The sequence below is a fragment of the Crotalus tigris genome, unplaced genomic scaffold (genome assembly GCF_016545835.1).
Source record: "Crotalus tigris isolate CLP2741 ecotype Arizona unplaced genomic scaffold, ASM1654583v1 scf7180000019068.10715455, whole genome shotgun sequence".
Lineage (NCBI taxonomy): Eukaryota > Metazoa > Chordata > Lepidosauria > Squamata > Viperidae > Crotalus > Crotalus tigris.
In genome coordinates this window covers 8,020,990-8,048,918 of record NW_024097358.1, presented here as the reverse complement: position 1 = coordinate 8,048,918, position 27,929 = coordinate 8,020,990, and the positions used below count along the sequence as shown (strand labels likewise).

General features: G+C 39.8%; 2 protein-coding genes across 4 annotated transcripts in view; one reads left to right on the top strand and one right to left on the bottom strand.

Annotated features, from left to right (window-relative positions):
* Positions 1 to 9,003, top strand: part of PNMT (phenylethanolamine N-methyltransferase) — a 14,496-nt gene extending 5,493 nt beyond the window's left edge. Inside the window, exons 3-4 of the mRNA XM_039358826.1 lie at positions 714 to 924; positions 1,227 to 9,003. Coding sequence (XP_039214760.1) covers positions 714 to 924; positions 1,227 to 1,656 — 641 coding nt within the window. The 3' untranslated portion in view covers positions 1,657 to 9,003. The remainder of the gene's footprint in view (positions 1 to 713; positions 925 to 1,226) is intronic.
* On the bottom strand, positions 8,403 to 27,929 carry PGAP3 (post-GPI attachment to proteins phospholipase 3). 3 transcript variants are annotated; one of them, XM_039358823.1, is made up of 8 exons: positions 27,630 to 27,929; positions 20,174 to 20,271; positions 15,916 to 16,038; positions 14,293 to 14,355; positions 14,131 to 14,192; positions 12,904 to 13,040; positions 12,347 to 12,551; positions 8,403 to 10,163 (listed from the first exon to the last, which is right to left on the bottom strand). In XM_039358823.1, the coding sequence occupies exons 1-8, from the start codon at positions 27,817 to 27,819 to the stop codon at positions 10,100 to 10,102; spliced, it is 942 nt and encodes a 313-aa protein (XP_039214757.1). In that variant the 5' UTR covers positions 27,820 to 27,929; the 3' UTR covers positions 8,403 to 10,099. The 3 variants fall into 3 exon arrangements, with proteins under 3 accessions (XP_039214757.1, XP_039214756.1, XP_039214758.1); XM_039358822.1 differs by having other exon boundaries at positions 15,916 to 16,068; positions 27,630 to 27,927; XM_039358824.1 differs by lacking the exon at positions 15,916 to 16,038 and having other exon boundaries at positions 27,630 to 27,928.

The following is a 27,929-nucleotide window of genomic DNA, read 5'->3' as shown; positions in this document are numbered from 1 at the left end:
TAAATGAATGCTGCGGGACAGCACAGATAATAAGTCTTATACTAACCCAGGGGTAGGCAACCTTGGCTCTTTTATGATTCGTGGACTTCAACTCCCAGAATTCCTGAGCCAGCCATGAGTCATAAAAGAGCCAAGGTTGCCTACCCCTGTACTAACCCCTATTCCTGTTATATTGTTTTAATAATGCTTAAACTTGGTAGGTTGACAATCATAGAATAATTCTTTGCCTACAAAAATTTTCAGGAAAGTTTGCCTGCCTCCTGGAATGTCAAATGGGCTAATGCTCTATTTCTGCTTAATTTCTTACAATTACAACATCTGAGCAAGGCACAAAGCTAAAGAGGAAACTCAAAATGAAACAGAATAGCAGCTACTTTTTATTATTATATATTATTCCCTAGACTAGAGAGCCAATTCCCTGCTTTCCTTCCATACACACACTTAGGATTCTATAGTGCTATGATGAAAAACAAAAATCATTTTTTGGATGACCCTTTGGGATCAATGGGACTAAGTATGACAGAGGACTCTCAGTGTATATCCAAGCTCCACATTCCAATGGCTTCTCTTCCTCTTCCTCTTCCTCCAGTTCCACTTTACTCTCACTAGTTAGCCTAGGATTTTATATTTAAATAAACATTTCTGGGTTTTGCAAAACTGTTTAAAATGAAGCATATCTTGGTTCCCCCCCCCCTTTTTTAAATCCTTTGCAGGAAAGATCACCGGCCACACTCTGATTGATATTGGCACAGGCCCCACCATCTACCAACTCCTCAGTGCCTGTGACTACTTTGAGGAGATTGTAGCCACTGACTTCCTGGAAGTGAACCGGGCTTTGATTCACAACTGGGTGCACAATGAAGACAAAGATGGCTTTGACTGGTCCCCTTATATCCAGCATGTTTGTAAAATTGAGGGCAAAGGGTAAGTAACTGAGAAGGGACTTTGCTTTTGGATTTAGGGAAAAGCCATATATATTGTTGGAATTTATATCCACTTGAAAAATGGTTAGGAGGGTCTCAACGTGATTGGTGGGAAAAGAAAGGGAAGATTACATTGTACCTGGAATTATGCTGCCTGAGCCAGGAGCCAGGCTGATCTTTATGTCATCTTGTGTAGTAGTGATTTGACACATTACTCCATTTCTATATTAGAATTAAATTTTCCATGTCTCATACCAGCCATAAATTTGCTCCCTTTCCCCCTTTCCCCCCTGATGACTATAGGGAGCTGTGGAAGGAGAAAGAGCAAAAGCTGAAAAAGAAGCTGAAAAAGATCCTTCCCGTTGACATCCACCAGCTGAACCCACTGGGTTCTTTCCTCAGCCAGCCAGCTGATGCTTTGGTTTCTACTTTTTGCCTAGAGGCGGCCAGCCCCGACCGCCCAAGCTTTGATAAAGCTTTTCAGAATGTCACCAGACTCCTTAAACCTGGTGGCCATTTTCTCATGATTGGAGCTATGGAAGAGTCTTTCTACTTAGCTGGAGAAGTGAAGTTGACAGTGGTGCCCCTGAGTGAAGCAGACATCAAGGAATCATTTGCAAAAAATGGCTATCATATTCATGACTTCCGTTCCTACAACATGCCTCCAACCCTGATGGTTGGAGTTGACGACGTACAAGGGATCTTTTTCATCCATGCACAAAAGTTTGCTTGATTCCATTTTGTCTAGAAGTTGTTTTTTCTCTTGTCAAAGAAACATGAGATTGTATAAAAACTCCGCTTGCTCATTCTTCCCATTATTTTTTGTGTTGCTGTCTCTGTGCTTAGATCTTATTGCCTCTGTTTTGATCTTATCTGAATTCACATCTGTTGCCAAAAGAGGATAGTTTCAGTAATCTGAACCAAATTCCTTTGCAGATTTTATTCATTTTTACTGTCCATAGAATGAAATAATGCATATACCCCACCAAAGTACAGATCAGGGACAGAGTACATATTTTTCATTTAAAACAGCAAGAGTACAACTGCAGTAAAGGGGGGGGGGGCAATTTTCCCCAGTTTGGAATTCTCCAGATTTGTAGGACTTCCAAGACCATGGTGGTTGGCAAATATAACATTTGGAACCCAATATATTGGAGGAGCACCAAGCTGGAGAAGATTGCAAATATATTGGATAGTAAAGCTAGGCAAGTAATCCACAATTAGCCACAAACTAGCCAGCTATATGTAGCCATATATATAACAGGAACTATATTCTGATTCAATATAAAATGAATCCACATTAGATAAAGTTGTTTATACTGGTTGTGGGTGTTTTTTGTTTTGTTTTGCCTGTTCTATTAATTTTGAAGTTGGCAGAAGAGCTCTATTTTGATGTTCTAGAGCAGACTGGATACTTCAAAAAATTTTCCTGATTGCCTGAGAAAATTGCTGCTAGAAGAAAAGTAATTTCCAAGCAAGTTTATCTCCTAAGTACTCTGTTCTCAGTGTAATGACATGAGTATCATTGGCTATGTAATCAAGCTTCACAAGCACAAGAAAAATAATTCCAGGAACATTTATCACAAGTTCTAAAAAGCTTTATGGAAAAGCCTCTAAGGAGGGAGGTGCAACATAAAGCAGCTTACTGATTTGTTTTGCATAATGTATTAGGGTATGATTTGCTTAACTGTGGTTTAAAGAAGTCTCAGTTGCTTGAATTCTCATGTCATACTATGTATTATGTAACCCAGACCACTGAGAATTCTTAATGGGCACAGAATGTTAACTGATGGGAGAGGAAAGCAAAAAAAAAATTAGGAAGAAAGGTTGCAAGATTCAAGAAAATTGCTGGGCAAAATAATTAATTGCACTAGATTTCAACAGATCTACATAAAATATGATTAAAACTGGATCCACCCCAATTCTGAGACAGAAAAGTAAATAAATACTACTGCGTATTATAAAAATATCTGAGCACAATGTAGCTTTCATTTAAAAAACAATGTTTTATGGACATCTACTAGGTGCTGCATGCTTATTGAGCTTTGTTTTCCTCTTCATGTTGACTTGAAGGAATACGAGAACCACTTTGAATTCACAAATAGTTTTTAAAAAATTATCTTCTGTCCCAAATGTGTTAACTGGAAAGAGGTTTGCCATGAACTGCCACTGTCCATGTTGGCAGTTAGAGGGAACTGCCAATCTTTTTCAAAAAAGTTGCTTGGGATGTAAAGTGAACTCAGCCATACTTTGTTTCAGTTCATTTTCCCTTCACCCTAATTTAGCTGCTTATGAGGACTTAGAGTTTGGGTATATTGACAATAAAACACAAATAGCAGGTGTTGTGATTTCAATTACATTACTACATAAGCAGCCTCAACCATAACCAAGGCATTATGTAAATATTATTCTGCAGATTGTATGGTTCCTTAATTCTCAAAAGTTATTTTCAGATTAGAACATACTAAAAGTAGATCTTATATACTTTACATGTATTTTCCTTGAAAAAAAAAACAATCAGGCTATTGAAATGATTATGTTCAACGCTTACAAATATTTCCAGCACCTATTGCTGCCCCTTCCCTCTCTGTGTGGTGTGTGTTGTTATGGCATTTCTGACACAAATACATTATCATAGAATTAAACATATCTAACAGCCAAATGTTTTTAAAACTAAAATGTATCATTTTAAGTAGTATATCTGCTGAATTTTCCACTTGCAAATCCGCGACTGAGTTGTGCCATTTCAGAAAGCAGATAAAAGGAATGTGATGGTGCCATTCATAGGGTGGTCATTTCTTGGCACAGCTGGTGGAACAGATCTATCTTCTGCCCACAGGCTGCCTTTTTCCTAAATCAGGGGCTGCTTCTGTAGGGATGAGTAGCTTGTCCTAATAGATCACTGACTTGCTTGTCTGTAAGCATCTCACATACTGGGAAACTCAGAGACTTCATCCGCTGCCCTTTAGCCAAGCCAAGCTTCAAAGACAAGTGGAGATTAAAGGGATAATAATATGATGGAAGGATTTTTCATAGTAATTACAAGCTGCTAAATAAGGTCATCAAGAGTTTAGCATTTAAACTGAATCATTTTTTATTGGAAATTGCACATACATAAAAAAAAACAGCAGAAATTCAATTACAGTGGGATGTCTTCCTCAGAAGAGTCTGTACAATGTAACCCATCAAGAGGAATGCAGCTGACCATCCAGCATTATCTGGCATTTAATAGGTTTATTTTTTTTCAGCTGACTTCCAGCAGAAGTAGCAATAAAAAATTACCAAGTACCTGGGAGATTGGTATAGGCCCAGACAGCTGAATGTAGTTTAAATAGTATATATCTTTTATGTGCTATTTTAATAAATTTGTGTTTTTCCTTCTTGACATATATAAAATCTTAGAGTAGAGAAGGATGTTTCACAGTTGAAGCTCCACTAACCTTACTCTGTTCAACAGAAAGGGGAATTGCCTGACTAGGAACTTCATGTAAGCTATTTGCAAAGGAAAGACAGGATTTTAACTTAAATCCTGGTGTCACATTTAAAAGATGAGGTTTGAGACATCTTCTGGAGTCCCAGGAGAAAGTGTGTGTGCTTTTTTATGTTTTTCCCATAATTTTCTAACCCACTGCAAGAATGACAAACAGAATTGAGACTAAGGATATCAATCAGAAAAAACGTAATCAAATTTCTCTTCTGGAAGAGAAATAAAGGCAGGGAAACATCAGCAAAACCATGATTTAGCTTGCATATGAGACACTAGTGCACTTACTATCTTGGTGAAAATGTATCAGATATCAAAAATCAGCATGAGCTGGATCTGGCATCTTCTTTTCACAGAACTCCTTCTCAGCACAGTGGGGAGAACATGAGTGGTATACTCAGATTAGGACTGAGTTCATGCTAAGCCAAGATTTGATTTTTTTCAGGGTTCACTTAGTAAATTATAATTGGCTTAATTGCACAATGTACTCATGGTGTATAAACTGCCTAGGTGAAATATAAAACTGGAAGGCCACAGGAGCTTGATGGGTTAGCAAGGACTTACAGGAATACACAGCTCTCCTCCTCCTCCTCCTCCCCATTTTTCATGATTTATTGATTGCGCTATTCCTCCCATACAGACCACATCCTGGAGCTTCTGACTTAGATCTGTTTGCACAGATTACTAGCATGTGGTTTTATAAACTATGGTCTACCAAATTAAATCAACTGATTGTGTTCACACAACATATAGTTACAAAGCTAGCATATTCTAGTTAAGTTCTCACAAACAGGAGCCCCTTAACAGGCATAGGAAGAAGGCAGGAAGAAGGCTTTCCTCCCACTAACCATTAAGTCAAGATCTGAACATAGAATAATAGGCCTTGGAAGTCTTCTAGTCCAAACCCCTGTTCAAGCAAATGGATAAATGGTTGTCCAATCTCTTCTTGAAAACCTCCAGTGAGGGAGCACCCACCACTTCCAGCAGAAGGAAGGAAGGGTTTTCTCCTGTTTACAAAACAGCCTTCTCAGCACATAATCTAGAGCAGCTTTAGAACAGAAAGCACGCAGCTCCAATTACAATTGTTCCTATGAGATTTTAATCACAGGAACTGAAAACTGTCCAATAGTACATCTTGCTTGGCAGTGGCTCTGCCACAGTCATGTTTCCTATCCCTTCCTATTTTCCACTTAGGAACTAAAGAGCTCTAGCAGTTGCTTGTCCTAAACAGGAAAACAGCTCTTGGACCGTCAACAAAAATGCCATTTCAAATATTTAGGCATTGGATGAGCAGTTAATTAGAATTGCTCTGCATGGGCACAATTAGAAACCCTTCTTGTGGCTACCAACCTTGAATTTCAAGACTTGCTCAAAAGCCCTCCATGCCTCCAGAGCCAGCATTTTTAGCTCTCCTTTTTGTTTCATTTATTAGTATCCAAAGTCTGGGTGACTTGAGGCCCTCCAGAGACCAGTCAGTTAATATTGACCTTTCTGATAGAGTGCAGTGAGTTAATATTCATCAACATCCAGAAGGCTACACTTTGAAACAGACAAAGCAAAGCAGAAGTGTACTTCCCATTTTGTTCTCTTTGGTTAGCCAAACTATGGTACAGCCTAATATAGATCCCCAAAGCTAGTAACAGGTCACCTCCAGCCATCCAGTCAAAAGGATTGGCAAAGCTTGTGGAAAGTACATCCCTTTAAAACAGGATGGGGAACAAAGTGACTTTTGGAAAATAACAAGAGGATTACTATTAATCCAATTCACACATCTAACCTGAAGATGGATGTACTATATAAAATTAGACATGCAAAAACATAGTCCTGCATTTAAAAAGCAGAGTCTGCTGTATCTGGGCAGCAAAAGTAAGCATCTCTCACAGGTATGGCTCTCGGGACCTTCAGGCCACCCCCTTGCCTAGGCCTTTTCCAGCTCAGCCCACTTCAGCGGTGTCTGCAAAATAGCCCCAAAACTTGACATCATTCTACAGCCATTCAACCAAAGTCCTTCCTCCTTTAAAATGTGTTAAGATGCATGCAAAAAAGGAGTAAGGCTTCAATTGTATGATTATGGTGGCCATCCTGACTATTTTGACCTCTCTGCTACCTCTGGTACACTCAGTTTTGTGAAGCAGCACTTTTGAACAGAAGTGCTGACTGACAAAAGGCAGTGTCAGATTTCCAAGACTGATATTTCTGCTTTCACAATGAGCAGCTTCTCTTGTTCCCTGTTGTTACATATATACAATGCTGGCTTGCAGAATGCTGCCAGAAGATGGCTCAGTCAACTAACCTTTTGTCCTTGAAGAACTATGTACACTTCACCACAAAATGCGGTGCCTGTTTATGATTGAAAAAAGGAAGATTTCATTTGCATGAGTTGTCCTGTCTAATTAAGTCATATAAAAGAACAAGAGGGCCAGAGGACACTAACATTTCAATCTGAAATCATTCCCAAGCTTGTTTGATTGCTTTCAGAGGGACAATCATATCTCCAACTACAGCAAAGCGTAACAAAGAAAGACTACAGCCCTTTAAAGATAAAATCTTCAAGTCAAGCTTAATCTTTGGGGAAACTCTTCCATTTGTATGGCAATATTCCAGAAGAGCCTTGTCATTACATATTGGGATACTTTTTCAATTTCCCAATCTGGCTTGTGATCCTGGTATTTCCCCCATACATTCCATTCAAGAACTAACCAGGCACTTCCCTATAACGCAATAAGGTCAAACAGCCTAGATTTCACCAGTTAAAATAATCACCACCCAAATCTTACATGATCAATGTTTATCTGCTTTTAATTACTTTAATCTGGTATTCTCACAGAAACGTTTGTGAAAGCAACATTGATGCGTGAAATTTCATGTGAGAAGGCCAACATCTTTTAAGATAAGGACTTTCTGTTCATTTTGGGGAATCTAGCCATCCACTCCATATTGATGATTTCTTAAGACTGTAATTCTACCTGCATTCACATTTAGCAACCACAATTGGGCCCAGCCACTCAGGCATTAAACCAAGCAATCACTAAGTGAAACAACTGAACTTACTTCAGCTTTTCTTTGCTTTAAAACCTGTAAAAGTCATAAATACAAGAAGGGTTGTAAAATTATTTTGTCATCACATTGTAATTGTGAACTCTGCTAAACATGGCAGTCATCAAACAAGGCTTTCCTCTGTAGATGACATGCATACAGTTATACTGTTAGTCTCGGAGATACTTGAAATTTTTGCCAGAGGAAGGCAACCAGGTTTCAGATCAGATATTCTGGATTTCAACTTTCATCAGGCCTAACCAGTATTGCCTATGACAGGGGTGTCAAACTGCCGGCCCGCGGGCCAGACGCGTCACGTGGAAGCCGTGTCAACCCCATTGCCAGCAATGTGAAAACCGGCCCGATATGTTGTGCGATGTCACATGACATCGCGAGTTTGTCATGCCTGGCCTATGACAAGGAATTATAGGTGAGTACCTTTCTGCTCCTGTTTTCAGAGAACTGAAAGTAGATGGAAAAGCCAAACTGAAATGAATGGAAAAGCTATAATAAAAGATGCTCCTTTTCTCTCCTAGAACTGAAAGTGAGAATGCATACAGTAGATGTGTATGAATTTTAAATCTCCTCCTACTCCAGTTGGTACCCTTTTCACACTGATTAGATACCAAGCACACCCCTCAGGATTGGGGAATCATAATTTCCCCCTAGTTATGCAGAATAGCACTATCAGCAGTAAATGGGATTTCCCACAACTGTTTCTTAAAAGGGATGAGGATAAGCATACTGTTGTTCAGGCAAGTCTAGCTGCTATTGCCAATTTTCTTGTGCAGCAGCCTGATAATATAAATTAATTAAAGGCTCCCCATTTAAACTTTACCACATTACAATAAAAACATAGAACCAAAACCTTATGTTTTAAATACCACTTCCAAATCACAGATAAATTGGCAAGCACTGCCACCTGGTGGTTGAATAGAACTAAAATACCCACACGAACAGTCTTGCTCCATTCCACATTTTATTTTGATTTTTCACCGGTCATAGGCAATTTCTGAATCCTTTGGCACTCTTCAAGCAAAAGGCACTTTGGCCTCAGATTACTTTTTCTAGTTTTCCCACAGGCAGAAAATTGCTCAAGTGTTCATAATCAACATGTAATGAGTTCTTTTAAGAGCTGTAAGTGTTGCTGAATTGAATGCCTCAGCAATGAGAAAATTTAATGAGCAACAAAATCCTGAGGTTATCTGTCTCTGCAAACAATCAACATTTCTTGGCATAAATATCCAGGCACTTTGTCATCTTCAGATGGACATCCCTTAATTTAAGCCTTCCCATAATTAAAGAAAATAAAATGGCTGAACACCAAAAGATAAGAATTTTAAATTATAGGAACAGCCTGCCTTTGAATACAGATGGCTAGTCCAGTAATGGGGCATAGCCATAGAAGCCCCAAAAGAGCAGATAGATAAGACACCAAACTTCCTCCAGGACTTCGAATGACAAATGATTCACAGGAAAAATAGAACACCGACCAAGATGGAATTTTGTGGCAAGGTAAATCTCATCTCAAATATGTCTATATTACAAAAAAAAAAAAAACCCTGTCACCCCACTCTCCAGAGTTTGTATTGTTATTTTAAAAACTTGGAGCAGATGTGGAGAAGAAGGAAAATGCTATTTATTTCCCCTCCAGATCTGGCTTGCACTTTGCCTTGAAATTTTTCAAACAGTTTTTACAGCTTGCTAGGAATATTTATGCCATTAAAATGTCCCAAAAGATTAATTAAAATATTTTTAACTAATTCCCAAAAAAATTCTTCCTCCAGTTGGAAGCTAATTCTGATGACAGTCCAACAATAAATCTGGTGGTGGTAGTGTTCTCAAGATTTTTGGAGCAACTTAATAATACATAATGAAGTGATGTGACTGAACATGTCCGTGACAAGAAGGAATAAGGATTACTGTGATGGTATATATATGCACACACAAGGCTTTGGAGACAGAAGACAGTTGACCCCAGCACCACATATGAATGATTAAAAAAAAAAGTCACTGCAATATAGAATCCATTTTCTACTTTTCTCATGACTGACAAGAAAGTAGGGAGCATAGTGCTAAACTCCCAATGGCTTGCTGAAAAAACAGGGAGCTTCTCAGTGAAGCAGCATTATAAGACCACTTGTATGAAAATTTGGATTTCAAGTCAACAGCAGCGTAAAGATGGATAGGGGTTTCCCAGATTTGCTGCTGCCATTTTCCCAAGCAGTTTGGAAAGTCCTTTCTATGCAGTCTATTGGACCAGCCAAAACCCAGTAGAACCACTTTTGTAAAAATGAAAAAAGAAAGCAAGTAAAACAAATATAGCTTTCCCTGCTCTCTTCAGAGAAGTGTAGGAAGAACTGGGGAAAGCAAATAAAAGGGCCCAAAATAATCTCAGGGAGACAAGAGGCATGTCTCAATACATTCAAGCAAAAAAAAAAAAGGCAATCAGGCTATCACACTATGGCAACAGAATTCTGAAAGGGAAGTTTTTGAGATGTAAAAACAGAAGCAGTAGAGAGGAAATTGTCACCAATCCTCAGAGCAAAGTGGGCTCACAACATCAAACTCCTCAGATGCTAGAAATCAAAGCAACAGGGTGTCTTTTATAGATGGCAGCCCATGGCTTTTTCAAAGTTACCCTCTGCCACAAGTTTTAGTCTCTTTTAAGAATCTCAGAGTTGGCCTTCAGGAGATAAAGACTGTCATCGACAAGGAAACTGTAAAGAGAAAAGAAGTTACTAGGATGAATGATCAGTATGGATTAAGGCTAATTTTAGGTTCAGAACACAGATGGACATATTTTTCCAGGCCATGAACTGCCATCACTATTCAAAATCATGTCAGGAGAGAGTGAAAAAATAAATAGGGCCTAAATTAGGCTATGTAATAATGATAATTACTACTACTATTATTTCTTATCTCAGGTGGCCTTTTCTGATAATTATTCTTCCTTGGTGATAGATAATTAAATGTGGAGATCTCTCTATTTCAAACTTTTAGGCCACTGAAATCAAAACTATTCTCAGCAGTCTAGAGCAGCAGTTCTCAACCTGTGGGTCGGGACCCCATTTGGGGTCGAACAACCATTTCACGGGGGTCGCCAAACAATGCAGTCCGCCATTTTTTTCCCCCTTTTCCTTAGCTGTGCTACTCCCTTTTATTCTATTGGCTTTTGAAACCCAATAGAATAGACTCTCTTGAATAAAGTCTAATTCTATTGGCTTTCAAAAGCCAATAGGAATTGTCCAGGCTGTCTCTGCCCTGCTGAGCCTGCCAAAAGCCCCAGTCTGCAAACGGTGCTGCAAGTTATCTGCAGCGAAGGCGAGCTGTCTGGAAGTTTCCACCCCTCCCTGCTGAGCAACTACTAAAAATGTAAGTAAAAGAGGTCCAGGGGTGGGAGGTGGGAGGCCGGCGGGCACAGGGAGGGTTGCTGGCGCACGTGGGACCCGGTGAATGCCTTACCTCCCTTGGGCTGGGCCAGCTGGTGGCCCAGCCGGTGATCGGCCAGCACCGTCTCTGCCGCTTGCCAGCTATGCCTTGGCCGGCGCAGGGGGCAGCACCACGCATGCGTGGCACTCCCAGGAAGGGAAAGTCCTCGACTTACAACTGGTTGGGTAGTCCTCGACTTACGACGGTTGGGGGTCGCGGCATTAAAAAGGTTGAGAACCACTGGTCTAGAGGGTATACATGTAGTCCTTGTTTTACAAATACAGTTGGGATCGGAACCTTCATTGCTAAGCAATATGGTTATTAAGTGAGTCATATCAGATGTTTTTGTACTAAGCAAATCACCATGTTCATTAAGCAAATTTGGCTTCGCCACTGACTTTGCTTGTCAGAAGCTTCTGGAAAGGTCACAAGTGACCCCAGGATTCTGCAACCATTGTAAATACAAGCTGGTTGTCAAGTGCACAAATTGTGATTATGTGGCTGTGAGGCTGCCGCAACAGTCGTAAGTGCGAGAACAGATCTTAAGTGACTTTTCTCAGAACCATCATAACTTTGAACGATCATTTAACAAATGGGTTGTAAGTTGAGGACTACCTGCATAAGCAATAATTCCTAATCAGGTCAAAATCAACCCCAATGATCATGTAAAACCCTCCACAAAAACATTACTCACCTCCAGAATTTAAAAACAAAAGAAGAAAAAGGCAGAAAGCAGCACGAAAACAAGATAGAAACAAACAGAAACTTTTTAAAAAGGCGCTTTGAAATAATTCATTTTTTTCATGTTTTCCATAAAATCAGCAAGAAAGGAACCAGCTTGATCCACATTGGGAAACTATTCCCAAACTCTGGTGCTACTGCACAAAGGCAGCCCCTTCTAGTTTCGGCCTCCTAAATCTCTAAAGCATGTAGAATTAGGAGTACTTTCTCTCTAACCTTCTAATAAATTGAGCTAATATTGGCTAAGACCTGTATATATTCAGGTGTTCCCAAAACCAATCAGTAACGCACAACTGGCATATCAGCTAAAGCCGAGTATAGACCCTCTGGCCATTGCACCCTCAGGCTGATATCTCCTTTCCACTACCTCAGAGTGAAATTGCTTACTGAGCAAGGAATAGAACCTAACCCTGTAGACAATTAAATGGCTGCCAAGATCAATGGTATTGAAAACAAGTTCAGGACATTCTTCCCATTCAGCCTAGAAATAGGTCACCCAAGAGAGACCAATATTGTCTCTGTTCCACATTGGACTTGAAAAATGCCTGAAAAAGTCTAACTAATTCACTATGTTTAGAGTGCTGTCAAGCTGGTTAGCCACAATTATCTTAATCGTCTTGAGCCCCAATTGTTGGGTCATTCTTATATTTTGCAACAGTACTTTCAGAGGTCCACCAGCAGGAACACAGAAACACCAGCAGGAAGGAAGATGCATGCAAAATAGGCTGACCTGTAGAAAAGGATATTGACAGGGATGGTACTGATATGCCAGATGGCATGGGCATCAAAGACCCAAAACAGGGGTGGGAAATCCAGGAGTTCCAGGAGAGCCAAGGCCTGGAGAAGCAGGACAACTGCCACACACTTCCAGACATAGGGCAGGCGTTGCTGGTTCCGCATACACCAACCCAGCCACCAGAAGAGATTGAGAAGGCCTGCAAAGAACAGAACAACACTTCATGTTAATATCGCTTTAATCACAGCAGAAAGAAAGAAGCAGCTTTTGCTTCAGATACTGCAGATTCCAGTACTACCAGAATCCTGATTGCATTGTTCCCCCCTCAGCACTAAATGCTGAGATCATACAAAGTATGCATCCTATTTGTCCGTAGCAGAAAGAGAACAGAGAGGACTTTTAAAAAAAAGAAACAGAAAAAAGAGAACAAGACAAACAGGAGAGAAAAAAGTCTCATAAGGCAGTAAGAACATTTAGAAAAGAAACACTGAAACAAATTAGCTAAAACTATTTTACAGATAAAATAAAAATATTGATTCCTTAGGTCTCACCAATTGCCACATTGGCAGCCATATTGTAACCATAATCAAAGTGCACAAGGGTCAAATAGGAAACATGGCAGGCCAGGAAAAGGAGCAGGAAACCCCCAAAGGCAGTGGCAAAAGCCGGACGTTTCAGCCCTAAAGTTCTGCAAGTAAAACACACATGAAGTTAAAGATATTTCAAAGAACTGCCTAGACCATTTTCTATCCCTAGTTTTGACTAAACAGAAAAAGAGATATTTTCCTCAATAAATTCAGAATATTTACAGCTATAGAAGAAAATTCCACATTAATTCAAATAAGGAATTGTATTCTAGCCTTTGACAACTTTCCACCCTAAAATGCAACCATCCCCACTTTTTCCTTCAGGAAAGGGGTGCAATTTTTTTCCTAACTAATCCTTAAAAGTTGGAGATTTGGGGGGTAGCTATTTATGGAAGCCTTTTGGGAAATTGATATAGGGAGTTATTGTGGAGATCAGAAATTGTCATGGCTGTAACCCTATGTTTTTTAGGAAAGCCACTGTCTACTCCAGCGAGCCTTGGTGCAGATTTATTAAGAAGATAACTTAATAAGTTAGGATTTTCTGTATTTTGTTAGTTACTCCTCAAATACCGGATTGATTGATGAATGTTCTTAGACTGAAGAAGACAAGCCACTCGGTATGGACTGGAATAGGAAACAAGTTGCAATAAATAAACTATGACTAGAGGTTGCTTATTGATTGCATATAAATATATGGGCTTTCATTAAAAAACATTTATTATCATGTCTCATTTCCTACAGATAGCATGTATGCTATGGTAAAGTATTGTGAAGAGGCTGTCTTGAACAGATAAATTACATTTTTCCTTCTCTAAATTCTTTTCTTTTACCAAACTGACCCCCTTCAAATACTCTGGAACTTCCTCTTCCAAGAACTCTAGTCAACATAGACAGAGACTGCTAGGAGTATTTGATTAAGTGTATGGGGGGATGGGCTCCCAACATACCAAAAGGGCATCAACTTGGGAAGGATGCTGTAGAGAACAGAAGGGAAATTCAGGATTGGACATAACAAAATATATGACCCACACCAGCTGAACTAATTTTTACATGAATTAATCAAATTATTACTTTCCATGTAATAAGACATCTTAAAATGAGAGAGAGAGATTTTAATCAAATAACTGTAATGAAAATGATGACAAAACCCCTGAAAGATTAGGTGAACTTTGGTCTTACGTGGCAACTTACCTGACACAACACAAGTACACAGAGTAAAGGATGACTGCTGATGCACAGAAATAGTCCATTTTCTATGAGAAGAGAAACTGAATTAGAGATGTGGGCCAGATCTTGTCCAATGTATATGCCATCTGAAAAACATTTCCATGATATCACAATAAAAAAGCTTACCTCAGTTAGATTTGTTTCTCGGGTATGAAAAATCATGGACCAGAGCCAGGCATTTAAAGACACCTGAAGGAAAAGTGCAAAAAAGAATTAATCTGAGCATACCACCTTCTATGACAAGATTCATAGAAACCTGCAGTTGAGACACAGAGGAAATGTATGAAATAGCCCACTCTTTTAAGTACCTATGTGACTATCAAATGGTATTTGATTATATCAGTAGTGTCCAACCTTGGCAACTTTATGGCTTGTGAACTTCATCTCCCAGAATTCCGCAGCCAGCATTGAAATCCGCAAGTCTTAAAGTTGCCAAGGTTGGACACTCCTGGATTACATCAACAAGCCTGAATGGATCAAAAAATGAAGACAACTCGGAAGAAAACCTGATCCTCAAAACCCTATTTCTTCCTTGCCCACCCACTAATGTTTGGAAAGGAGTTTAAAAAAATGAGTGTCTACTTGTCCAAATTTCTTTTTTCTACTTAGCTTGTTCAGAGAGCTTAGGCTCTCTGAACCTCAGCTTCTCACACAAAATTAAATGATAATAAAACTGACTGTCAAATATACTGAATGAAAATAGATATAATTAATTTCAAATGGGGCACAAAGGCTAAGGATTGTTTACTCTATGTGATAAACCTAAAAAAGATCCCATATGCTTTCTTTCACCCATCACTCTGATTGGTCTAGCAGCACAATTTCTAGAACCTCTGAGAGTGTTATAGATTACAAATTTAATCATAGGGTTGGAAGACATATTCATGTCAAATATTCATGAATATTGTCTAAAATATTATCATTTTCAACTATTGATAGAATGCCTTGAATTTGTCCCTCATAGTAGACATCCTCTTTCTTATTTCCTTCAAATGGCATTTCTTAAAATAATTTCCTTTCTTTTAGCTTGACTTAAAACTCTAAGAAGCCTCCTTTTGCAAATTGCATGCATCATACTACACCACAAGCATGACCACCATAATCTGTGAGATCAATATCCCACCTTTTCTCCAGGAAGTAAAAGACCTTCCATGGGGATCTTCTTTGTTTTATTCCCACCCCCAAAAAAATTGTGAGAAAGCTTGGACTGGGATTTTGCGAATGGCAAAAAATTGCCCCATACATCAGGATGGATTTGAACCCAGATCTTCCCAGTTATGCTATATTGTTATGTTCAAGTGTAGTATGGTCATCTTTTCCAACAACTTGGCCCCTATACACACTGTCTCTCAGTAGACACAGCCCTAAAAGTTCTCCAAATTTCTACCCAAACTTTTTGTGATAAAAAGAAAGAAGAGTGTTGGAAAATAGCACATTTAGTTTTAATTACATTGAAATTGAGCCAAATCATATTAAATGTGAATTTTTTCTGGTTTCACGCCTTACTTTTTGGAGTATCCCCTTCTAAACTCAACAATGGCCATGTGCAACCATTAGCTCAGAATGCTATAAACGTCTGCACTAAACCATATTTACAGATCATGATGGCTGGACTCAGCTAAAATTTTAACTCAAACAAGTCATAAGATGGTTTAGGATGTTATGTGAGCCCAGATTTCTTGTATAATAATTTTCTTTCACCTAGTAAAGAAGATAAGGAAGCTGGGATTCTTGTTAAAAATGACTTACCCAAGAAAAGGCAATGCAGGTATGGTACATAGGAGAAGAACGGGGAACAGTGGCTTTATATCTGTTCAGCATCATCAAATTGGCAAGACCATTAAGGAATGAAGCAAAGGCAGAAGCAGGCTCCTGAAAAAACAGGAAACGAGAAAAGGGCCACTATGGGGGAGGCAGGGAGAGGAAAGAGGAGAAGATGATAAAGAATGTTATCAAATGGAAATGAGGTTATCTGCACATTTTCCTATGACTGCTTAAACCAAATCCTAAAGTAGGCGGAGAAGAGAAACTGCAGTTCAGTATTTTTTCTTCCAAATGCCCCCAAAATAACTGAGATCTTCTGCCTTTTTCTTTTGACCAAGGACTACTTCATTTGAAATTGCATAGCTAATTTCTGAAATACTGTATATGCCGGCGTACAAAGCGACCCGGCGTATAAGACGACCCCTGTCTTTGTCGCCGAGCCGCATTCCTAGAACGTCGTCTTATACGCCGGAAACTACCAGTAAGACGACTCGGCGTATAAGACGACCCCCATCTTTGGTGCCGATTTTACCACTTGCGGAAGTCGCCTTATACGCCGGCATATACGGGTAAGTAAATTCTTGGGCCTTAGGTATAGTGCTGACTCCAAGAGAGCTGTGTTTATCTCTCTTCTTCACCTATTACATTCCCAATCCAGAGTAAACTGGGTAAATAACAGAAAATTCCCTTGAAATGCAATTTCAGGCAGTGATTTGGGAAGAGAAAAAATTCTCACTCTTGACTCTGATAAGAGTAAATGAAAGATCTTCAAATTTTAAAATTATAAGAGGAATTAATTGTAAGAGGAAGTAGCTGCAAGAGGAAATAGCTTAAAGATAAAACAAAACAAACAGAAAAACAGGAAAGACAAAACTAAAAAGGAACTGAATAACAGGAAAACTAAAGCTAACTGAATAACAAGAAAGAATCTATTGTTCTAAGAATCCTTAAAATAATTAAGAATTCAAAAACAAGTTAAAAGAGCATACTCAATAGACTATTGAATATTATCTGACATACCTTGCATATATTGTCTGCTCATTTAAATGCACATGCAATGTATGATTTAGTATGTTTGGGGAGGGTAGCAGGAAATATGTAGAAGGCAGGTGGAGAGAATGTAACCTCATCGTACCTCAGCCAATGGGGAACAAGGAGGGATAGGTGGTTGGAGTAGGGAATGTATAAAGATGTTGATTTGAGATGATGAGCTTTGGAGAAAACCAAGCTTTGATAACGTCTCCTCATTTATTGCCTCTGGTTGCAAATGAAAGGGTCCAGGAGCAACCCCAATGATCTGAAAATTACTGAAGCTCTCTTTAGACTGACATGTATTCTGTGCACATTGTGATTGCCAAGAAATAGTTGCAATTACTTCACCAATTTATCCTTTTTCCTGGTGCTTAAAGGCTGGAAATATAGAAAGGACTGATACAGACTACAGAAAAAATTGGCAGAGTCTCACTTTTTTCCTTGCTCTAGTTTCTCTTATTAGTTTACCAGAAGGAAATATTTCCCTGCTGTCTGGCATATGCTGATTTTGCTTACTCAAAATCTCAGAGTCAAGCCCTGGATCTAGTAAACGCTCTACTGAAAAAAAGCCTACTGCCAGCCCAAGTAGATAATATTATTAATAACAACAACAACAACAACAATAATAATAATAATAATAATAATAATAAAGTTGGAAGGGACCTTGGAGGTCATCCAACCCCCTGCTCAGGCAGGTAACCCTATACCATTTCGGACAAATGGCTGTCCAGTCTCTTCTTAAAAACTTCCAGAGTGTTGGAGCATTTACTGCTTCTGGAGGCAGGTTGTTCCACTGGTTAATTGTTCTAACTGTCAGGAAGTTTCTCCTTAGTTCTAGGTTGCTTCTCTCCTTTATTAGTTTCCATCCCTTGCTTCTTGTCATGCTTCAGGCGCTTTGGAGAATAGCTTGTGGCAGCCCCTGAGATATTGGAACACTGCTATCATATCACCCCTAGTTCTTCTCTTCATTAAACTAGACATAGCCAATTCCAGCAACCGTTCCTTATATATTTTAGCCTCCAGTCCCCTAATCATCTTTGTTGCTCTTCTCTGTACTCTTTCTAGAGTCTCAACATCTTTTTTACATCGTGGTGACCAAAACTGGATGCAGTATTCCAAGTGTGGCCTTACCAAGGCATTGTAAAGTGGTATTAATACTTCATGTGATCTTGATTCTATCCCTCTGTTAACGCAGCCTAGCACTGTGTTGGCTTTTTAGGCAGCTGCAGCACACTGCTGGTTCATATTTAAATGATTGTCCACTAGGACTCTGAGATCCCTCTCACAGTTACTACTGTTGAGCAAGGTACCCCCTATACCAGACATGTCAAACACAAGGCCCGGGGGCCGGATACGGCCCGCGAAGTGGTTTCATGTGGCCCGCGAAGCCATCCTGGAAACAGTGAGGGAACGGCCCCCGCTGCCTGGGCCCTGGCCCAGGCCGGCCGGGAGCCAATGTACAATTTTGTGGTGGCTATCTATGCTGAAAAGCATTCAGTCTTAGTCCACAAAGCTGTCTAGAAACAGCGAGGAACTAGCCCCTGCCACGTCAGCCCTGCCCCCTGAGTGCATGCTGGGGAGGTGTCACCCTTTGTGAGGAATGAAGAAATGCACCATGCCTTAGCGCTTGTCCTGGTCCCATCCCTTTCTGCCAGAGACCCTCAAATCTGTCCCACTCCTGCCCAGGCCCCCACAGCACCCTTGACGCAAATGATGTAGAGCTGGCCACGCCCAGCCAGTAGGCTACACCCACACCATCCATGCCCAGCCAGTAGGCCACACCCACCCTGGTCACACTCACCCGGCCCCGAGGGCAACTGCAATGTGATGCGGCCCTCAATGAAATTGAGTTTGACACCCCTGCCCTATACTATACCTGTACATTTGGTTTTTCTTGCCTAAATGTAGAACCTTATTTTTTTCACCATTGAATTTCATTTTGTTAGATAGTGCCCAGTATTCAAGTCTGTCCAGATCCTCCTGTATCCTAAGCCTGTCTTCTGGAGTGCTGGCTATTCCTTCCAACTTGGTATCGTCTGCAAATTTGATGAGTTCCCCATCTATCCCCTTGTCCAAATCGTTGATGAAGATGCTGAACAGCACTGGGCGCAGAACAGAACCCTGGGGCACCCCACTACACACTTCCCTCCATGTAGATGCGGTTCCATTGAGGGCCACATGCTGAGTACGGCCAGTCAGCCAACTATGAATCCATCTGGTGGTGATTCTGTCTAACCCACATTTTTCTATCTTATCAAGTAGTAGATTGTGATCTACTTTGTCAAATGCCTTACTGAAGTCCAAGTAAATTATATCCATAGCATTACTCTGGTCCACTAATTTTGTCACTTGGTCAAAAAATGCAATAAGATTTGTCTCGCATGATCTGTTTTTGACAAACCCATGTTGGCTTTTAGTAATGACTTTGTTTGCCTGTAGGTGTTCACTGATTCGTTGTTTGATTATCTTTTCCTGAATCTTCCCAGGTATTTAGGTCAGGCTGTAGGTCTGTAATTTCCTGGATCCATTTTTTTTCCTTTTTTGAAGATCGGAACTACATCCGCTCTTTTCCAGTCCTCTGATAGTTCCCCAGTGCTCCAGGATCATTGAAAAATATAGATCAGTGATTCTGAGATCACATCTGCCAGTTCCTTGAGAACCTTGGGGTGTAATCCATCTGGTCCTGGTGATTTGAACTCGTCTAGGCTGGACAGGTGCTCACTTACCATTTTCTTGCCTACCTTAACTTGTGTTTCTATTCTGTTTTTTTTTATGGTACTATTTTTGATAGGTTGGTCTGTTTTTTCCCTTTGTGTAAAGACAGATGCGAAAAATGAGTTAAATAGTTCTGCTTTCTCCCTGTTGCTTGTCACCTTCTTGCCACTTTCATCCACTAATGGACCAGTCATTTCCTTCACTTTTTTCTTGTTTTTTATATGTTGAAAGAAGCTTTTTATGTTATTTTTTACTTTGGTTCCAAGCCTTAGTTCATTTTGAGCCTTAGCTTTCCTCACTTCATCTTTGCAGGCATATATTTGCTGATATTCTGACTTAGTTATGTGTCCCTCTTTCCACTTTCTATACTTGTCCTTTTTATCTTTCAATTTATCAGAGAATTAATACTGTCTGAGAGATAATACTGAGTTAAATGGACAAAGAGTTGAATCAATCTGTACAGGTGAGTTAATCTGGCTTCATAAACAAGGCTTACCTTTCCATGAAACTGAGGCACTTTGGATCCCTCCTGGAGATAAAGTCCCACAGTCAGCCACATACATTCATATTTGCAATCATCTCTGCAGGTCCACCCTAGAATATAAAAGAGTGTAAACCTAGTAAAATTAGGGTATGTAATATATTTTGGTAACACTTTATAGGAGTGTATTACTGCAATTTATTCTAAAGTAATGTGATAGAAATTAAGATACTCAGATTTGCATAGCATATTTTAGTTCATTAAAAACAATCATTTTTAAGGTATGGTGACCTGTCTCGTTCTGATTTTATATTGCTCTTTCCAGGTTTCTGTGGCTGAAACTAACGTGTCTCATGTTTCTTGCTTTTGTTTTTAGGATTCCACCATGCATTTCCAAAATGGTCTTACGGTCTTGACAATAATGGAAACTAAAATCCAAACACCATTTTAGCATCATGATCTGATATCCAGCATGGATTTCTTAGAAATAAATGCTTATTCAGAAATTGAGTCTGATATTGGGATATCTAATATTTGGGAAAAAGCGTTATTTTATTGATTGATTAATTTTATGACCAAAAATATAAAACAAATATATAATATAGGATATAAGTCAAGATAAAATAGGAAAGTAAAGTAATAAAATACCTATGTGTAAATATATCATCTTTACAGGATACCCCAATCTGTTTGAAATAACTGGTCTTTCAGTCAACTGCCTTAGCTATAAATTTAGAAGTTCAGTTCATGAAATATAGATAAGAGCCCAGGAGGAAATAGGACAATCTGCGACTCAGACCCCAGTAGGCTCTTCCTTCAAGTAGGGATGTTAAGTATCTAAGCCTAAGAGGGGCATAGAGTTGACAATCAAAGAAAACATGAGCAATATCTTCAATGGCTGGGGTACCACATATACATGTCCTCTCATGCAGGTGGTGGAAGTGCTCCTATTGGGCCATGGAATCCAACAACTCAAATCTGGCTTAGAGAACTGGGTCAAACTCATTGACAGGTATTTTTCAAACTGAAAAATAGTCTTGTTTTTAGCTAACCAATAATAACTCCATCATTTTGAGTGCTAATATCTAGGACTCTCTTTAAAAATTCCCCTTGCTTGGCTGGTAGTTGAGAATAAAGGAAAAGGGGGTAAATAAATTTTTGTGAAAAATACTTATATTTTGTACTCTCTGTACAAAGCACTGGGAAATAAAACAACCAAATCTGAATGCCAAGATCTAGATCACCACAAAATGGTCGCAAAGAGTTAAGCGGATTTTTGTGGTCCGTGTCCAAGGATTTCGAGCAGGGTGCCATTAGTATGTTGATTATATCCAGATCTATTTCTCTTTAACATCAGGTAATGATAGGGGATCTCAAATGTTTGCCTGAAATCATTAATAAACTAGATAAGTAGTAGTTCTCCTTGTCCTGAATAGGAGTGCATTTTCCCAAAAGGAGCCAATACAGCTGGGGAATATTTGAGCATCTGGGCCCCTCTTTAACTTCAGGTAACAGACAGGGACAATATTTAGCCACTTCCTCTGATAGGCCTACTGCATTCCTTCTTGAAAGAAAATGATTTTGAAACAGTGGTGCATATCCTGGTAATTGGTAATTGCCAACTTTACTCCTATAATGGTTGTATACATGGAGCTGCCTTTGTGCCAAGTTGAAAAACTTCAATCAGTATAAACAGTGAATTGATCGGTGGAAGACCTCAGAGAGACTTCAACATAGCAGAGCTACAAGTATGTCTCAGGATGAAATACAAAGTGATATGTAGACCTTTTAAAGATCTACTTAAGGGATCCCATCTTTCTTTATAATGCATACACACAAGACACAGTGATAATCTGAGGAGGCTCATCTACAGTTGCTATAGTCTGTTTTGTAGTTGCCACAGTTTTTTAGAAGACTTTTTTTTCTTTTGGGAAAGTGTGAGGTTTTGAACTACCACACCAAAAATGGATAACTTGAATATAAGTATAAATGAGGTAGAGCATACTTCCCTCAGTTTGACTGTGGGGTCCTATGTCAAACTGTAGATCACATGGTGATCAGCTGTAAATTGAGGGCATATAGTGGTCCAGCATCTGATTATTTTTCCCCATAAATAATGCTATATTTCAGTGATTAGATGCCTTAGACCAGTGGTTCTCAACCTGTGGGTCGGGACCCCATTTGGGGTCGAACAACCATTTCACGGGGGTCGCCAAACAAGGCTGTCCGCCATTTTTTTCCCTTTTTCTTTGGCCACGCCCCTGGCACCCAGTGATGTATAAGTGGTTGGGGGTCACCACAACATGGGGAACTGTATTATGGGGTCGCGGCATTAGAAAGGTTGAGAACCACTGCCCTAGACATTGGTATCTGAATATAGATTTTTTTAACATTCATATTTTACTGTGTTTTTAATCTAAATGAAATGTTAATATATATTGCAAGTCCATGTATGATATGCCATATGCTAAATAAAATAAATAAATCAAACTTCACGAAATGTGCCTAATGCATATGGTATATCCATTAAACTCACATTTGGATATGTATCCTCTACAACAGTGGTTCTCAACCTTCCTAATGCCGCGACCCTTTAATACAGTTCCTCATGTTGTGGTGACCCCCAGCCCCTCATCCAGCTGGCCAGGGAGGGGGGGCAGGAAGGCTGCTCTGCTGGCTCTGCCTAGCCTGGTTTGAGAAGCGCCATTCCTCTCCCTCTCTTTCTCTTTCCTCTTTTTCTTTCTCTTTCTTCTCTCTCTTTCCTCTTTCTCTCTCTCTTTCCTCCCTCTTTCTCTTTCCTCTCTTTTCCTGTTTCTCTCTTTCCTCTCTCTCTCTTTCTTTCTTCTTTCCACTCTTTCTCTTTCCTCTCTCTCTTCTCTTTCCTCTCTCTTCCCTCTCCCTCTTTCCTCTCTTTCCCTCTTTCCTCTCTTTTTCGCTTTCCTCTCCCCCTTTCTCTTTATTCCCTCTTTCTCTTTCCTCTCTTTCTCTCTCTCTTTCTGTTTCCTCCCTCTTTCTCTTTCTCTCTCTTTCCTTCTCTCTCTCTTTCCTCTCTCTTTTCCTCTGTTTCTCTCTTTCCTCTCTGTCTTTCTCTCTCTTACAGCAGCATTGTCGGGGGTCCCCGCCATCCCCAGCCCGGCCTCCACCCCAGCCGAACGGGCGGGGAGGAGGAGCAGGACAGGAGGCAGCGGCTCCGGCACGGCAGCATCGTTGAGGTTCCTCACCGCTCTCCTCTCCTACCTTTGCTGCATCTCCTTCTTCCTTCCCGGCAGCCTGGACTCTGGCGCGCCTTCCCAGCCAGTGGGTCCAATGATTGGGCTGGCTGGGGATCGCAGGGGTTGGTCTCCCTTGGATTGAGGCTTGCAGGAGGGCTGGCCTGCTCAGCGGAGCCTCCAGTGGGCTGCTCCCAGCACGGATCCCAGGGCTTCCCCGGACAGCTCCAAGGCTATGAGGCCCTGGCTGTGCTTCTCCCAAGGGATGGAGCACCTGGGCGCAGGGCCAATCAGGAGCCCTGCAGGAGGTAAGTCCGCCTGAAAGAGAGAGAGAGGGAGAGAGAGAACGGAAGCGAAAGTGCCTCTCTGTCTCTCTCTCTCTGCAAATGGCGGAGGAGGCCATGTGGAGACGGATGCGGAGCCGTGTCTCAATTCCTAAGACCAACAGAAATATGTGTTTTCCGATGGTTTTAGGCAACCCCTGTGAAAGGGTCATTCGACCTCAAAGGGCTCACAACCTACAGGTTGAGAACCGCTGTTCTACAAGTAGTTAATGTTACATCTCCTATACAATTGTCACCTCTAATTTTAATTGATGACTTTGTTTCACTTTGGAATAGCACACTGCAAGAGAATTGAAATACTTTGTTTCTCAGCCAATGCACTCATGATGATGGGATATGAATACCCAGGCAGTCAAGGTACCAAGGATTTGGAAGGTCAATTAGATTTCACTGCCATATCCAAAATTGTCTTTTGGGAAAATAGCTTGCTTTTTTTTTTCAAGCCAGTTAGATTATTTAAGGCAAGGAACAAATCTCAAATCCCAGAAAGCCTTAATTCTGACAATTTCCAACAGCAAGTTTTAAGGGCAAATTATATGATATCCCATCTGAATAAAACTCTGTGGTAAAAGAGCTGCTGAAACATAAACTTGTATTTTTTTCTATACAGTATTGCCCTTCTTATAAAGATTCCTAGTTGCAGCTAGTAACTCTCTGCCTAGTTAGATTTCCAAGTCACACAGATCCATTTTATTTACTGTTGTGATACTCTTGAGAAAAGTGGGTTGATTTCTCTAAACATAGCTACCGGTAGGTTTTGTTTTGCTTTAAATAAAATAGCCATCCTTCAACCATCTCAGTTTTATCATTATTAAGCTTTATAATTACTTTTATTTACTCCCTCAGAATTTGTTTTTAATTTTGAACTAGTCAATAACTGTAACAGAGTTTATTATTACTATGTCACGGCCGCCCTGAGAAATAGATTAAGGCTGAAAATTATTTTGTGAGTTTCATAATAAATAAGGATTTGGAACTTGATCTTCTCATTTCCAGTCCAGCACTCTAAACATTACAATACATTTACTTGGGACAATGGTTTATTTTTTTTAAACTGAAATTGCTGAGTACATATTTACAGGATCCAATCGTATGTAAACCTTTTCTACTACTCACAAAGAATTGATTAAGGAACTGTGATTTGTTTCACATAACACTATAACCTCAAATGAACTTAATGGCTGATAAAGGGCTAAACTGCATGGACAGGATTTTACAATGAGATATTTTACTACAGTAGTAAAATCCATAAAGAAATCTGGGAGAAATAAATTCAATCAGGAAAAAGCCAACTGGGAGGTATGTCTACTCAGATAAGCTTTAAAAACATTAAAGCAGGATTATAATACTAACCCAAAGTGTACTTAAACAATGGCTTATTATATTCCCCAATTAGCTGGTTTGGCTCAACACATTGCACCATAAACTAAATATACTCACTATGCTCATGTACACACTCAGCTACAGACTGAAAAGTAAAATCTTCAGGGTGAATCTGACTCCCAGGAATAAAGAAATTAAATACACAGGGAAATATTTTATCAGCAACATAGAAGTAGTTTGCAACTATATTCTTTGGGGATATTTTTTTGACATCCCAGTTTAGTCTACAGCTATGGTATTCAATGGAAGTCTCCCACTCTAGTACGAGTAGTCTTCAACTTAACAACCATTGGTTTAAAGACCATTCAAAGTTGCAATAACATTGGGAAAAGTGACTTATGACTGGCACTGGCACTTATGACCATTGCAGCATCCCCACCGTTACATGATTTCAGCACTTATCAACCAGCAAGTATTTACTCAGCATCCTGGAGTCATCAGATCATCATTTGTGACCTTTCCAGCCAGCTTCCAAAAAGCAAATCTATGGGGGAAGTTAGATTTACTTAATGATCATGTGATTCACTTAATAATTGCAAGTAATTTGTTTAATAACCATGGCAAAAAAGGTTGTAAAATCAGGTGGACTAATTTTAACAACTGCCATGCTTAGCAATGGAAATTCTGGTGCCAAGTGTGGTCATAAATTGAAGATTACCTGTATTTCCTGTTTGGCAGTTCTCCTTCTGACACATTTTGCTAATTTTTTTTGTTAGTAATACTACTTTTAGTTCTTATAAGCTCTGTTTAAGCTTTCTATCACTGACAGATGAGGCAGTTAAATGATAGCAGCCTCTTTTTAAATTGATTTTGCCAAGCATCAAGATTTTTATTAATTCTTATTTTTTTCATTATATATTCAAAATAGTTAAACTTCAGTTTCATTATTAGAATCTCAAAGGAATAGTTTGATTTTACTTCATCTATGGTACAGCATATTAACAACAATATTCTCAAGCACCACAATTCAAAAACACCATTTTTTTCATTGTTTGACTTGTTTAATTATCCAACTGTAGACATGTTTCAATTGGGATAAACATGGCTTTCAAAACACACATTTGTGGCCGGTGTGATGTCCCACATTTCAAATTTTGCCTAGATATGTCATAGACCCTCTCCCAAGTAGATATTTCCTTGTTACATGATTACAATACCTGCAAATCTTCAAGCTTATGAAGATAAAGTATTTTATTACAGTACCTCAGCTTCTTCTCTGCCTATTTGCATTGGGATGGTACTGACAAACTTTTAGTCTCTTTAATACCAAGTTGCAGACCAATTTTTGCACTTTCTTCTTCAAGAAGAGATTCCTTAAAGCTTATTTTCCAGCCATCAAAATGGTATTGACATCAATGTATCTGAGGTGACTAATTCTTCAAGTAATTTTAATTCAGATTCTATTTGTTCTTATCAAATGTTACTCACAATATATTCTGCATATATTAAATAAATAAGGCAAAAGAATATACTGTTCTTAATTTTGAAGCATTTAATTGCTCCGTACTCCATTCTAAAAAATGAACTGCTACATCAATATTTTTAAGGGTTGTCCATAATTTGTTATAGAATAGAATAACTTTATTGTCACTTTAAATGTACACTAATCAGCACACATTAAAATGAAATTTTACAGTTCTCAAAAGGTCACCACCTCCAATATACACTACATAAATATGACGAACAAAATTGCATATACCCTCATATATTCTATGACACAGAGAAACAACACCATCTATCTAGTTCAGATGTATACATGTACATGGCAAGAAAAACATGTTGTGTTGTGGTCTACATAAGCCCAGTTCAGCTTCTCTTCACAACCCTGAAAAGTTAGTCAGGTGTTGCCATTGTTAGCATCCCACACATCCCTCATATTTTTACCAATCATTGTGAATTTAACAGTTTTCTTATTTGAAGGTTAATAAACTTGAAGGTTATAAACTATTCAACCACCTAAAAATGTATCAACTTCATTTCTTTAAAATTTCATTAGATCCTTATTTATTTTTCCAGGCAAGGAAATAAGAGAGAGCGATCTGCAAGAGCTCTTCTCTGCACATCTTATCACAGCTTGAAGACCTAATTGAATAGATGTGACACCAGAATACATAGTGCTGTGCACACAGTGTGCGAGAGCCACTGACTTATAAAGTAACTAGGTAAAATGGATTCCTACAACAAACACTAGATTGAATATGATAGCCTTCCTGCCTCACTGAATCCCATGAATATTGGCTACTTCTAGAGATTGTTCCTGTGAGAACATGCCCCACAGACAGTCAGATACTCTCTTTTCCAACATTATTACGGCGACCCAAGGAAGAAGTGACAGCGGGAAAGCATTCAAACAGTCTTGACAAGATCAAGCTGGCAATACCACCAAAGGCACAACCTGCCTGAGAAGCACTGGGCAGGACCTTCCTGATGGGCGGGGCTATGCAAAATATGCATTCCGAAAACCCCGCGCTTGATCCCCGGTGTGGGCGTGGCCCTGCCTCGGCGTAGGTAAATCTCCGCGGGGCCGTTCCATACCTGTGAGGCTCATGTAGAGTGGCTGGCGGGAGCGGAAGTGCCGCAGCCCGGCCTCGGAGCAGTTGCGCCTCTCGCAATGAGCCACGCAATCACGGTAGACGGGCTCTCGATCCCCCCGTGAGCCTTGGGAGGGGACTGGACCCACTCCCGCTGCTCCCAGGAGAAAGAGCAGCGCCGTCCGAGCCGCCATCCCGCCTCTGGGGAGCTCTGAAGCTCCACTTCTGGGTTGCGTCGGAAATAATCGTTATCTTCACAAGCGAGGGAAACCACAAAGTTGTGGAAACCCGAGCTGCATTCTCA

Bases quoted from the DNA above. Each gene is read 5' to 3' on its own strand.
- PGAP3 (XM_039358822.1), bottom strand. From the start codon at position 27,819: ATGGCGGCTCGGACGGCGCTGCTCTTTCTCCTGGGAGCAGCGGGAGTG. The intron at 14,356-15,915 runs GTAAGTCATTTT...CTTTTCCTTCAG, and splicing joins CCTGCATTGCCTTTTCTTGG to GTGTCTTTAAATGCCTGGCT. The intron at 12,552-12,903 runs GTGAGACCTAAG...TGTTCTTTGCAG, and splicing joins GGCTGCCAATGTGGCAATTG to GCCTTCTCAATCTCTTCTGG.